The sequence below is a fragment of the Triticum aestivum genome, chromosome 5B (genome assembly GCF_018294505.1).
Source record: "Triticum aestivum cultivar Chinese Spring chromosome 5B, IWGSC CS RefSeq v2.1, whole genome shotgun sequence".
In the NCBI taxonomy this organism is placed as follows: Eukaryota; Viridiplantae; Streptophyta; class Magnoliopsida; order Poales; family Poaceae; genus Triticum; species Triticum aestivum.
Genome location: NC_057807.1, coordinates 706,562,012 through 706,576,982, shown reverse-complemented (window position 1 = coordinate 706,576,982; position 14,971 = coordinate 706,562,012). Strand labels below are relative to the sequence as shown.

At 42.9% G+C, this 14,971-nt stretch overlaps 1 protein-coding gene across 1 annotated transcript; it reads left to right on the top strand.

Annotated features, from left to right (window-relative positions):
• Positions 1 to 4,110: 4,110 nt before the first annotated feature.
• On the top strand, positions 4,111 to 6,754 carry LOC123117855 (uncharacterized). The gene is made up of 3 exons (XM_044538524.1): positions 4,111 to 4,468; positions 4,616 to 4,687; positions 5,215 to 6,754. Exons 1-3 carry the CDS (start codon positions 4,163 to 4,165, stop codon positions 5,254 to 5,256), a joined length of 420 nt encoding a protein of 139 aa, XP_044394459.1. The 5' UTR covers positions 4,111 to 4,162; the 3' UTR covers positions 5,257 to 6,754.
• Positions 6,755 to 14,971: the final 8,217 nt, after the last annotated feature.

Below are 14,971 nucleotides of genomic sequence, written 5' to 3'. Positions count from 1 at the left end.
AATACCAATAATCAAAAGGAAAAAACAATAAACAAAAAATGAAGAAAACTTTAAAAAATTAGGTAATACAGAAGAAGAAACAGAAAGCAAAGAAGTTCATAGAAAAAAAAGGGTGAAACAAATGGACAAGCTACAAATAAAAAAGCACTTGTGATACAACAAAAACAGTGGGCCGGCTGACTAGCATCAGTTTGGTTAATTTTTAACATTTTATTTGTCTTTAAAATAAATTATTAATACATATTATTCAAATTTATTTAGTTAAAATTTTAGAATTGTCACCACACATTCTACCCATGCAATGGAAAAACTATCTGCACAAACTTTTATGAAAGGTTTATAGAGTTATTAAATGTTTACCAAATGTTAACACACTTATCCATATGTTTGTGATAATTAAAAATAAACAATAAATAAAATATTCATACCATTTTAATAAAATGATTCTGACATTTAAAATATGTTCATGTGTTTAGGAAAAATGTTTGCGACATTTTTCAAAACTGCTTATACAATGCAAAAATGTTATCAAAATTTTTGAAAAATATATTTCATACCTCTTTCAACAGAATTGTTACGTGACCTTATCTAGTAAGTTTAGAAAGATCTTAGTATTGTTTCGCTCTTTTTTTCTTTATTTCCCAATTCTAAAGATGGTCTATAATGATATGCTGAGCTTATATCAGAACTTCATCAGCAAAACCACAAGGTATATGATAGCATACTATTTTTACACTGGTTTTTATTGCTGTGTTTTCTTTTGTAGTGTGACTATTTTGAGTATTTTCCTACTAGGTATTGCAATACGGTGGTGAGGTTCCACGTTAGAGCATGCCTCCAAAGAGATTGGCTTTTCATGATAATTTAGTTTTCACTGCAGTCTCTTAGGTTATGTTTTCAGAAACACTTGATTCAGTTTTTTTTCTCTAGCCAAACTAAGTTTTAGATTGTCTATTCTTTAGCATGCTGTTTTATCCCTTAGTGTTGTATATATGTAATACTCCCTCCGTCCCAAAATTCTTGTCTTAGATTTGTCTAAATACGGATGTATCTATTACTAAAATGTGACTTGATACATCCATATTTAGACAAATCTAAGACAAGAATTTTGGGACGGAGGGAGTACTAGAAAATGTGTGGATATTTGAATTATGTGGTCTTACTCCGTTGTTTCTTCTACGTGGTGTGGATACTTGAATTATATGCTTACAAGCGATGCAGTGATATTTTATTCGTGGAACAGTGGTGTTGTCTTCACTCTACTATTACCTTTTTCTGTTGGTCATATGTGATGAGTGAGATGACAATGATACTTATGGGCATCCTCGAGTAGTGTGTCCGTGATTATCTATCATACCTTTTCTGTCAATATGCCAACTCTTGGTTCCAGAGACACACGTGATCAGAAGCGTATACAATTTGTTGGTAGGTCATGTATGCACGAATGTGAAGTTGGTGACACGGACAGGGTGAATATATAAGATGTGCTAGTTGGTGACAACTCATATTGCAAGCGGTGCCATGGAACATGTGCAAACTATTGGCGTTCCAGACCTTGAAGGAGATCATATAGGTTAGGTACTCACACTTGCTAGATTTCTTCAAGATGCTTGATGAAATGTGTGAACCTAAACTTATTCGTAAACTTACTTCCCATGGTACGCTAAACTATTCCTAAATATGATGTTGATTGTGTCCATGACACAATTCTCGACCCACTCAACCGCGGTTCATGGGAACCAACATTTTCCCCCGTTGCCGCCCAGGAGATTAACTATACCTACTCGTATACGATGACTGACCCAGCGTATAGAATCGAAACTTCTGTGTAACCGGACAAGTACTAGTTAACCCTTAGTTACGCTTACGGCCAAGTACCAGTCCTGGCCGGACTCAGCATGCAAACTAACTATTGGATACCTACGCTAATGGCACTGCACCACGTAGAGCTAGTTTAAACTACTTTGATTATCTCTAACAAGTAATTTTAACATGCTCTCTCTTACCCCTCTTTTCAAATGGGAGGTCAGAAGATAAAAGCTAATCAGACAATTACTTAATCAAATCAATAACTCAGATCTATTATGTACTCTTACCTCTCATGTGAGAAGGGGTGGTAAGAAGGAGTGAGGGACCATGCTAAAATTTGCCATCTCTAACACTGTACTCTAGAACAGAACCATGCCAAGGGAAGGGACAAAGTGGACAGCAAAGAGTATGAATATATAAGAATTTCAGCACAAACGGTTCAGTTCAATTTTCCGGAGAATTCCGCGCGAAGCTTTGATATCTTGTTGGTTCTTCCCCGTTGATGGACTGTGAAGTATGGATGGCATTGCTAAAGGAGGAGTCTATGCTATGCTACGCTATTCTTCTAGGTTGCTGCTCCGCTGACTATCATGCATTCTACCTGCTCCGAGTTTAAAGTAAAGTACTAATTAAAAGGAAGGGAGGGTCACTGGTGAAACAAAACCGGGTGTAAGAGTCTATTTCGCAGTTTTCAAACTAAAAACAGTCAAATGTGTGCATGTGCATACTACTCCCTCCGTTTCTAAATATATGTTGTTTTAGAGATTCCAATAAGAGGCTACATATGAAGCAAAATGAGTGAATCTACATTTTAAAATATGTCTACATACATCTGTATGTAGTTTGTATTGAAATCTCTAAAAAGATTTACATTTAGAAACGACGAGAGTACCTCTTTTAAGGCGGTTCAAAATTGATAGGAGTCACTAGTCATCTGTGATCGTGGCCAATATTACTGTTTTCTCCTAAGATCTGAGATGCTACGACGATAAATTGTGTAACCCTAGTATGGACTTTGCACTTTTGCAAAATAAGAGGGAAATTATAAGGCTATAGAAGCACATGAATTAATAAGGAACGTAAAAACAATGCTATTTAATTAATTTATCTCCATTTCAATATATTTTTGGTTTCCTTGGATGAAGTCATGAACAATGATGGAGTTATTTGATTTGTAAACAATCACTTAAAGCCTATCAAAGGAAGGGTGCTACAAAATCCAGATTTAGATAAATTTAAAGAAAAGTTCTTGACAAATTGCAGGTCAACTTTTGCATACCACCTTTTGTTTTTTTCCTAGTAAGCAAAACATCCCGGTAGTATTGCTTCCTGAACCAGTATCTAAAACCTTGGCGTGATCCAAATTGGAGCCGGTAAATGTAGCCATGGATTCAAGTTTGGCCACGCGTCACTAAGTTTCCGCATACTCCTATTCTTGATATCCCAGATACCAAGATCTTTCCGTAACATTGGACTGTCGTCAGAACAGTCGTCCGTTAGGTAGGTGCAGTTTGGCTCGAAAGCCAGAAAGTCCTTTGTCGGAAGGCACACGACGGAGTTGAACCCCACGAAGAGAGCATGGTCGCCAATGTCCCTTAGCTCCACTAGCTTCTGTCTATCGACGTCAACCTTGAAGACTAGGATCTCGTCCGTGATGACCTCGTCAACTAGCCGATGTGGCAGGTCAACGCCTTCTCGAAGCAGTTGCGACGCATCAATTTCTTGGTCATTGGCATCGGCTTCACATAGTTCGTCTTCTTCATCGCCATCTTCTGTCTCTAGCTCATCTCGTAGCTTATTGTCGTTGTCATCTTTGTGGGCGAGGTCCACACAATCTTTGAGCATTTCGTTAACGATATCTTGGTAACTGTCGCGATACTTGGGTGGAGTATCTGTGTAACTCCAGTTCCTCCAGACTTGCAGGAGTTCACCCGATGGACCGAGGACCACTACCAGAAACTACACTTTTCCTTAGGGTGACCCATTTTCCTGTGAGGCCCGAAGCATCTCACAGGAATAATAATTTTCCTGGCGGGCATACTTAAGCCCTGAGGAAAATAGTTCATTTTACTGTAGGGTAGTATATAACGCACAGGAAAATGAATTGTTCTGTGATGTTAGCCCACAGGAAAGTACTCAGGCCAGCCCATTGCGCGCCAAAATATTCATGCGCGCGCGAAGGCCCATGCGAATTTCTTTTTCCCTGTGTGCAGCGGCCCACGGGAGAAAAAATGATGCTTCGAGACAAATGTGAACCCTACGAGAAAGTTCCCCAATCCACATCCCAGACCCCAGCCGCCACCCCACCCCGCCGTCGTTCTCGCTCACAGCCGCCGCCCCCACCCCGCCGTCGATGTCGCCCACGGCGGCCGCCCCCACCCCGCCGCCGTCCTCGCCCACGGCGGCCGCACCACCCGGCCGCCGACCTCGCCCACGTCGGCCGCACCACCCCGCCGTTGACCTCACCCCCGGCGGACGCCTTCCTCCACATCCTTCTGACCCCAAGGCTGAGGTCGTTCCCGTCTATCTCCCCTGTGTGTGCGCGTACATCGTCGGCAAGCGTGAGGAGGGGTTGCCGCAGTTGCTTCTTCGCCTTCTCCCATCTCACGTCCCCATCGCCGGACGCCTCGCCACGTCTCTCACCTTGCCCCTCTCCATGGTAAACTCCAGTCCTCCCCTCTCCCCTGCTCTTTTAATTTCTTTTATCCTTAATGTTCTTCCTTTGATAAATCTAAGCCGTGAATTTGCACAAATCTCGCTAAATTTCGTGCTCTTATGTCTTCCATCTCGGTGGTTTCTTCTGTAGGTGCATCGCGGAACTATTTCTGGAGGCCGTCGCCACCGCATTAGTTGCCGGATGGTCTTCCCCTGCTCCATTGTAAGTAAAAAAAACATGCTTTTTCTGTGGGGCTATATAGGTACCTCTGGCCGGAGCCGATATTGGGTCTTCTGTTTACCTCAGAGACGAGTTCCCAAGAAATGCTCTTTGTTTATTGCCTTTTTGCATTCTTTTGCCGTGTATGGATTTATTCATTTTACATGTTGCAAGAAATGGCTTTGTTCTCTATGCTAGCTCAAAGTTTAGATGCTGCTGCTAGGTGTGCTATTAGCAACCACATTGGTTAAGTCACTGAAAACTGAAAAGATTAATGTCACTGTAATTTTCATCCTTGCTAGGTGCTTTAGGATATGCAGTGTATGCATGTGAAGACGTGAAGATGTTGACTCTTTTTCCTTGCTAGCTGCTTCAGGATATGCAGTGTATGTATGTGAAGATGTACTCTTCTTTTTAGATCACTGATGCTACTTGCGCCGTACTATTCGATGCCCTTGTACTGTGGTCTATTCTTGGTTTTCCAGTGAATCACTCTTCTTTTTTTACATGTACGATGTGTGCTTGTGCAGGCGCTGCTTTCAGGAGACAATGAGTCCGGAACAGATGAGTGAGGATCATAACTGGATGGTTTCATAGTTGGATTTCTACCAGTCCAACAGATTCATGTCATCTGGCTATTTTTCTGTAAGTATATTTCCTAATAAGCATCTCGAATTGTCAAGTTGTGAAGAAAAAAAGGATATCACGTTGCTCGAGGCATGAAACCTAGTGCCAGATTATAAAGTTTCATATATACTTTTCTGGTTTTATTCATATATCATATGGGTGTCCACAAATGGCACTACAGCATGAGATGCATTAATTCTGAATATGCAAGTCTAGGACAGTGCTGCTCCAGTGACAATATACGTGTCACAATGAGCTGAGGTTCCAACATATCTAGTCAGCAGTTGGATGAGTACTATTTTCTCCTTAGTGGCTGCTGCCAGGTAGTGTGTTTCTTATGTGGCTTTGTGCTGGCTGGCTATAATTATGTAGGTGATGCTGCTGATCATGAACCTAGGTAACACAGAAATTGTGTATTTAGTCGTCATTTCTCTGTGCAATGTGATGGATGAGAATAAGAGTGGTGCCATGTATATGTAGAACTATTGTTGCTTTTGAGGAAAAGCCCAAGAAGCAAATTAGGCTATGACTTAAATAATCATCACCAATTTTGTCACGCAAAGCATTCTTCACAATATTCATAGCTGGAAAACATGTCCCAACATTGCCAGTGGCAACTTGGAGAGTCAGTGCTAGCTTCAAAAGCCGATATACCAAAGGATAGGAGAGATGCTTCCTTGTATCCACCATCAATTTAGCAATCACCTATTTTGTCCAAGCTAGAAAACCTTCTATCATGGATTACATTATTTATGTAGAAACCAAGTTCATGTTCAAGAATACTATACCTCTGTGACTAAAATCACTAGGATAAAGCTTAGCTAATTCCAGCAACTTCTCCTTGTCAAAAAATAAATAAAAATCACTTGTGCTCGAAGCAGACCCGTTGGTGGCGGGAGCCCCTGGTTTGTGGTGTTGCCATCTCTTTATTTCCTTATCAAATACTTCTCCAATATCTTGCTTCTTCATTAATTTTGTACATAATTTTGTAGGGGAAGATGATTTGTCCTATGTTATCTTCAAGGATGACGCTATGGATGATCACATCGGCAATGGCTTCACTCAAGTTTGCAATATGACTGAGAACATGATGATAACAACTATGCATCCGGAGGAGGATCTCACTAGTCCATTTGCACTTCAACTAACGAGCGACAATCTTATGGTATTTTGTTGCAGCTACTGTTATATGGAATATGATGGATGAGAAATAGTAAAATGATGTGTATGTATGTGATGCTGCTGATCATGAATCTAGGTGACGTAGAAGTGTGTGTGTTTTGTTGTCATTGGCCTGTGCAATGTGATGGATCCGAATCTGAGTGGTTTCATGTATGCGTAGAAATGTTTTTCCTTTTGAGCAAGTCCATGTACAAATTCTCATATGTCAATTGCTGGATGTTGATACATAGTTTAATATATTGGTATGTACGTAAACACTGATTTTGGATGGCTTTCCTAATATATGGGCTATTGGATGTATGCTTATTTATCACTGAATTAGTATTTATTGACAGGTTATAGAACTGTCAGTTAGATGGTGAACTTGATTTCCTGGCGGTTAGAACATTGACAGGAGAGCGGGTTATTTCTAAAAGTATATACCCTGTCAGCTTTTTCCTGACGGCCATATGCCACGAAAAGGGTTCTCATAAACCTGACGAGACAGTTGATTTTCCTGTGGGCTGCCGTCAGGAACAACCGACAGGAGTTATTTCCCTGTCGGCCAATTGTCGGGCAAATTTTATTTTCCCTGTCGGCTATTTCCTGTCGGGTAGCCGTCAGGAATATATTTCCTGACGGTATTTTCCAATTTCCTGTCGGTTTTTAGCCGTGGGGAATAGTCCAGTTTCTGGTAGTGGACAGGGTACATGGTACGATATCCGGACGAACCTAACACTTTGCGCATGATCATGGTCACTGACGGTGAAGGCTCACAAAGATTTAAAGTACCAATAGAGCCATTCAGATACAAAATGTAGAACAAGCCATCCTTGTCATTGTAAAGAACGTTGCCAACGAAGATCTCATCCTGGGAGACTAGTGTCCACCTGTCGTCTCCCGGCCTGGCGAAAGAGATTCTCCACTCCGGCGTATGCACGATCAGGACGGTGCATTCCGTCACATCGGTGGTCGTAGAGATGGCAACCTGAAGATACTCCGTGTGTCGCGCCCAGATAATGCTGGGTTTCATGGTCTCGTTCTCGGGGTCAGCATGCCAGACATGCTTGCCACCGTCGTCATAGAATTCATGATTTTCGTAGATTGTCTTGACCGGAGGGAGCGTGGCCTGGGCGCCGGTGACGGGGTTGAGGAGGTAAGGGTCGCCGACCTCGTCGGTGGTGAACAGCCAGCGCCATGGCACGCGAAGGTGAAGCCCCGCTTCTCGTGCGGAGGTCCCGGGAAGGGGACCCGGAAGGCGGCGCCGGTGGCTAGGCAGTAGAGTGCGGCATCGTTGGGCCCGTACTCCTCGCAGGCGTAGAACAGGCACGACGCTCGCTCCAGCGCAGGGAGGCAGAAGGCGTTGTTGTTAGAATAAATCCGAGGCATACCGTTGATCATTCGAGGACCAAGCAATCGCACGAGCACGACACCGAGATTTGTTAACGAGGTTCACCGATATGGCTACATCTCCGGGGCATGACTACGGACGCTCCTCCCCATGACACCGTCACAATACCGCACCCCGGCCGCCCGGGCGCCGGCACATGCCGCCGGCTCCCCCGCGTGCCTGTGCTATTATGTTGGCATAGGTTACATCGTGTGTCTACCCCCGCTATATATGAGAGGTCTAGGATACAAGTGTCCTATTTGGACACGACTCCGTATCCTGTCTACACACCGTACGACTCCAAGTCCAACTGTAACCTAACTTGTAAATAATATTCGACACAACTCTAACAAAGTCCACCTTGGCAAATATTCTTCACCATCTTGAATTCATCCATGCGTCGAACCTCCATGTACATTGGACTTGAGATACGCCATGAGCACCGCTGCTACTCCCAGACTCCATGTGACTCCACCTGCAACTGTAGTCCCTTCTTGTCTTCTTCACAATCAACACTCAAGCAAAATTAAGTTCCTCATTACTCTACCTTGTGCTTCCAACTTCCGAAGAATCCGTTCAACGCCATCACACACCGACCACTGTCTGCCGGTACGAGTAAAGTGACTTGCCGGTAACGAGACTGAACGAGGTATTGGGATACCGACGATCGAGTCTCGGGCAAGTAACATACCGCCTGACAAAGGGAATAGTATACGGGGTTGCTTGAACCATCGACATCATGGTTCATCCGATGAGATCATTGAGGAGTATGTGGGAGCCAACATGGGTATCCAGATCCCGCTGTTGGTTATTGACCGGAGAGCCGTCTCGGTCATGTCTACATGTCTCCCGAACCCGTAGGGTCTACACACTTAAGGTTCGGTGACGCTAGGGTTGTATGAATATGAGTATGCAGAAAACCGAATGTTGTTCGGAGTCCCGTATGAGATCCTGGATGTCACGAGGAGTTCCAGAATGGTCCGGAGGTAAAGAAAACTATATAGGAAGTGTTGTTTCGGCCATCGGGAAAGTTTCGGGGTCACCCGGTATTGTACCGGGACCACCGGAAGGGTCCCGGGGGTCCACCGGGTGGGGCCACCTATCCCGGAGGGCCCCGTGGGCTAAAGTGGGAGGGGAACCAGCCCCTAGTGGGCTGGTGCGCCCCCCCCCCTTGGGCCCCCCTGCGCCTAGGGTTGGAAACCCTAGGTGGGGGGGGGGGGCGCACCACTTGCCTTGGGGGGCACTCCACCCCCCCTGGCCGCCGCCCCCTTGGGAGATTGAATCTCCCAGGGCCGGCGCCCCCCTGGGGGCCTATATAAAGGAGGGCAGGGGGAGGCCAGCCGCACCCAAGTCTTGGTGCCTCCCTCCCCCTGCTACACCTCGTCCTCCTCCCGCAGCAGCTTGGCGAAGCCCTGCCGGAGTTCTGCTGCATCCACCACCACGCCGTCGTGCTGCTGGATCATCATCAACCTCTCCTTCCCCCTTGCTGGATCAAGACGGAGGAGACGTCACGCTGACTGTACGTGTGTTGAACGCGGAGGTGCCGTCCGTTCAGCGCTAGGATCTCCGGTGATAGGATCACGACGAGAACGACTACCTCAACCCCGTTCTTTTGAATGCTTCCGCTCGCGATCTACAAAGTGGTATGTAGATGCATCTCTCCTATGACTCGTTGCTTAGATGAACTCATAGATGGATCTTGGTGAAATCGTAGGAAAAATTTTATTTTCTGCAACGTTCCCCAACAATGGTATCTCGCTAGCCCTTTCTGAGACCGCAAAACATAAATGCAGAGCACCATTAAAGATCAAGGACTGACTAAACATTGTAATTCATGGTAAAAGAGATCCAGTCAAGTCATACCCAATATAAACCAATAGTAATGAATGCAGATGACAGTGTGCTCTCCAGCGGGTGCTTTTTAATAAGAAGGGTGATGACTCAACATAAAAGTAAATAGATAGGCCCTTCGCAGAGGGAAGCAGGGATTTGTAGAGGTGCCAGAGCTTGATTTTAAAATAGAGATTGAATAACATTTTGAGCGGCATACTTTCACTATCAACGCAACAACTATGAGATGGCTGTATCTTCCATACTAAATGAATTATAGGCAGTTCCCAAACAGAATGATAAATGTTTATACTCCCCCAACCACCAACAAGCATCATTCCATGGCTTGCTCGAAACAACGAGTGCCTCCAACTAACAACAATCCTGGGGGAGTTTTGTTTAATTATTTTGATTTGCTTTGATCTTTTTGGATCATGGGACTGGGCATCCCGGTTACCGGCCCTTCCTCGTGAATGAGGAGCGGACTCCACTCCTCGTGAGAATAACCCACCTAGCATGGAAGATATAGGCAGCCCTAGTTGTAACATGAGCTGCTGTAGCATACAAAATAGAATTTCATTTGAAGGTTTGGAGTTTGGCACATACAAATTTACATGGAACGGCATGTAAATATCGCATATAGGAATGTGTAGTGGACTCATATGGAACAGCTTTGGGGTTTAAGGAGTTTGGATGCACAACCAGTATTCCCTCTTAGTACAGGTGAAGGCTAGCAAAAGACTGGGAAGCGACCAACTGAGAGAGCGACAACAGTCATGAACATGCATTAAAATTAATTCACACCGAATACAAGCATGAGTAGGATATAATCCACCATGAACATAAATATCATGAAGGCTATGTTGATTTGTTTCAACTACATGCGTGAACATGTGCTAAGTCGAGTCACTCAATTCATTCAAAGGAGGATACCATCCCATCATATCACATCATAATCATTCTAATAGCATGTTGGCACGCAAGGTAAATCATTATAACTCAAAGCTAATCAAGCATGGCACAAGCAACTATAATCTCTAAATGTCATTGCAAATATGTTTACTTCATAATAAGCTGACTCAGAAATGATGAACTCATCATATTTACAAAAACAAGAGAGGTCGAGTTCATACCAGATTTTCTCATCCCAATAAGTCCATCATATATCGTCATTATTGCCTTTCACTTGCACGACCGAATGATGTGTATATTGATAAGAGTGCACGTGCATTGGACTAAGCTGGAATCTGCAAGCATTCAACTCAAAAGAGAAGACGAGTAATATGGGCTCTAAATTAAATAAACAATCATGCATATGAGAGCCACTAAGCATTTTCAATATGGTCTTCTCGACCCCCAAAGGAAAGAAAAGAAAATAAAACTATTTACACGGGAAAGCTCCCAACAAGTAAGAAGAAGAACTAGGTATCTTTTTGGGTTTTCATTTTAATTTCTACTACAAGGATGGAAATTAAACTAACTAATTTTTTTGGTTTTTCTCAAGGTTTATCAAACACACAAGAAGAAAACTAGAAAAAGGAACTTTAGACTAACATGGATAATACAATGAAAGAGTATGAGAACCGACGACTAGTGTGTGAACATGAATGTAAAGTCGGTGAGAAATACATACTCCCCCAAGCTTAGGCTTTTGGCCTAAGTTGATCTAATACCAAGGACCGCCTCTACTCTCCCCGGTGTAATGGGAGGTGTAATCAGGATACCACTGGCTGGTCATCTCCGGATCCCACTGGACAGATGATGCACGATAAGGATCCAGTTCAGGTTCAGGTTCTGGAGTAGAAGCTTGGGCTCGATGATTGTTCACCGCTTCCGGTGTGACGAGAAAATTTTCTGCAAGCAAGTCAAACAACAAAGGCGCAGGCAAAATAATAATCTCAAAGTGTTTCTTATTAAATCTAAGTTTATACAAGAGCATCCTATCTTCGTTGTCAACAATAAACTTGTGTGCTACTATGCTCTTGTAATCTAAAATGTGAGGAGGCAATGTTGTCTCCTCTTCCTCATGGTGCCTAATGGGTATCTGAAAATGTCTAGCAAGACGTGCAACATAGATACCTCCAAATCTGGGGCCTTTTGTACGATTCAGGGCTAGCCGTTTAGCAACGACGACACCCATACTAAAAGTATTGTCTCCAAGCAAAGCATGTTGAAGAATGATGATATCAGGAACACTCAAGTTTCCACTATTTCCAAGACCAATCAAGCATCTACTAGCAAATATGGCAAAGTAGCGTAAAACAGGAAAGTGTATGCTAAAGACTTTTGCCTCGGAACCCTTCTTTGGCTCCTCTACAGCGATAGTATTAACAAGGCCATCCACATCTTTACGATGTGGTTCCTCTAATTCTCCCTCATAAGGTATCCTACATACCGCGCAAAAATGACGTAAAGACATTTCTTTGAACTCATCATATAAATGAAATGATACCAAAGGTGGTGACTTCTTAGGGTAATAATAAAAGTTTTGCACGAAAGTATTGGTAAGCAAGAGATACTGATCTATTCTGTCGAGGAGAAAATCGTTGAGGCTTGCACTCTCGATCAAAGAATAGAAATCTTCATGAATTCCAGCTTCTTTCAAGAAATTATCACATGGCCATTCACACGACCATACTTCCGCTAAGCGAGGAAGATTGTACTTGGCTTTTTCCTTCTCTTTAGCTTGTTTTTCCCGAGAGCCTTGGCTAGAAGAGCCCCTCAAAAGTCTCCTTAACATCTTTCTGAAAATTTCTGAAATTTTTAGTAATTTCAAAATAAAAGTGCATAAAACTAAACAAGATTGATAGAAACTACTCCTACAAGTGCCTAGAGCTTATATCATGCATTGGAATTGCTTGGGACCTCAAAAATTTAACATGCAAGCTCAAGAACATGGTCACCTATGCAGCAAAAATTTGCAATGAATAAAGCACTAGAACAAAAACTAATTGGACCAACGGAGGACTCACATACCAAACAACAATCTCCCAAAGCAGTTTTGTGAATGGAGCTTTGAGATAAGAGATCGAAAATCGCAGCAAAACGAGCTAGAACTCGTGCTTGAGCTGGATGGGGATTTTTTTGGGTAGAAGATGAAGTGTGTGGGTGCTGGCATAAGTGGAGGGGAGCCACCAGGGGCCCACGAGACTAGGGGGCGCGCCCTCCACTCTCGTGGCCTGGTGCTTGCCCCTCCTGCAGTGTTTTCAGGGCCGAAATTACTATTCTGACCCTTTGAACGAACTTTGTCACAAAATGAACTCGACGTGGAAGTATTTCACGATCTGACCTTTTTAGCAACTCCATAGCCCACGGCGTTTCTGCCCAAAATAGAAACGCCGAGGTAGCTAGTGTTTCTGATCAAAGAAGAAACACCGAGGTAGATAGCGTTTCGGACCAGGTAAGAAACGCCGAAGGCGATGGCGTTTCTGGCCATCATAGAAACGCCAAGGAACCATGGCGTTGCTGCCCTCTTTGGTCATAATTAATTAGCCTTATTAGTTAGGATGTTCATCCACATTCCACATGCACATGAAAAAGGGCAGCAACGCCAGGGTCATTGGCGTTTCAATGATGGGAAGCAACGCCAGCGCCTTTGGCGTTTCTTACCTGGTCCGCAACGCTAGCTACCACGGTGTTTCTTCTTTGATCAGAAACGCTAGCTACCTCAGCGTTTCTATGTTGGGCAGAAACGCCGCGGGCTGTGGCGTTGCTAAAAGGGTCAGATCGTGAAATACTTTCACATCGAGTTCATTTTGTGACAAAGTTCGTTGAAAGGGTTAGAATAGTGAAAAGGCCTGTTTTCAGTGCCTAAAATCCTCAAATATTCCAGAAAAAATAATACTAAATTTGCAGGGCATTTGGAGCACTTTTATTTTCGGACTGTTTTTTAATGCACGGATAATTCAGAAAACAGACGGATAATACTATTTTTGCTTTATTTAATCTAAATAACAGAAAGTAAAAGGAGGGTACAGAAGGTTGTGCCTTCTAGTTTCATCCATCTCGTGATCGTCAAAATGAACCCATTAACAAAGGTTGATCAAGTCTTATTAACAAACTCATTTCGAATAGCACGGAACCGGAGAAATTTCGAATAACACTAAGTTACCTCAACGGGGATATGAAAATCCCCAACAATAAGAATATCATACTTTTTCGTGACAGTAGGGAGAGGAAATTCAAAACCTCCAAAAATAATAGTTGGAACTTTTTCAATAGAATTGATGCTATGAACTTTAGATTGTTTCCTCGGAAAGTGTACCGTATGCTCATTACCATTAACATGAAAAGTGATATTGCCTTTGTTGCAACCAATAACAACCCCTGCAGTGTTCAAAAAAGGTCTACCAAGGATAATAGACATACTATCGTCCTCGGGAATATCAAGAATAACAAAGTCCGTTAAGATAGTGACATTTGCAACCACAATAGGCACATCCTCACAGATATTGACAGGTATAGCCATTGATTTATCAGCCATTTGGAAAGATATTTCAGTAGGTGTCAACTTATTCAGTTCAAGTCTACGATATAAAGAGAGAGGCATAACACTAACATCGGCTCCAAGATCACATAAAGCAGTTCTAACATAATTTCTTTTAATGGAGCATGGTATAGTCGGTACCCCTGGATCTCCAAGTTTCTTTGGTATTCCACCCTTAAAAGTGTAATTAGCAAGCATGGTGGAAATTTCAGCTTCCGGTATCTTTCTTTTGTTTGTAATGATATCCTTCATATACTTAGCATAAGGATTTACTTTCAGCATATCAGTTAAATGCATACGTAAGAAAATAGGTCTAATCATTTCAGCAAAGCGCTCAAAATTCTCATCATCCTTTGACTTGGATGGTTTAGGAGGAAAGGGCATGGGTTTCTGAACCCATGGTTCTCTTTCTTTACCGTGCTTCCTAGCAACAAAATCTCTCTTATCATAACGTTGATTCTTTGATTGTGGGTTATCAAGATCAACAGCAGGTTCAATCTCTACATCATTGTTTTTGCTAGGTTGAGCATCAGCGTGAACATTATCATTAACATTATCACTAGGTTCATGTTCATCACCTGATTGTGTTTCAGCATCAGAGATAGAAATATCATTGGGATTCTCAGGTGTGTCTACAGTAGGTCCACTAGAAGCATGCAAAGTCCTATCATTTTTCTTTTTCTTCTTTTTGGAAGAAGTAGGTGCCTCTAAATTATTTCTCTGGGAATCTTGCTCGATTCTCTTAGGGTGGCCTTCAGGATACAAAGGTTCTTGAGTCATTCTACCAGTTCTA

Bases quoted from the DNA above. Each gene is read 5' to 3' on its own strand.
- LOC123117855 (XM_044538524.1), top strand. From the start codon at position 4,163: ATGTCGCCCACGGCGGCCGCCCCCACCCCGCCGCCGTCCTCGCCCACG. The intron at 4,469-4,615 runs GTAAACTCCAGT...TTTCTTCTGTAG, and splicing joins TCACCTTGCCCCTCTCCATG to GTGCATCGCGGAACTATTTC. The intron at 4,688-5,214 runs GTAAGTAAAAAA...GTGCTTGTGCAG, and splicing joins TGGTCTTCCCCTGCTCCATT to GCGCTGCTTTCAGGAGACAA.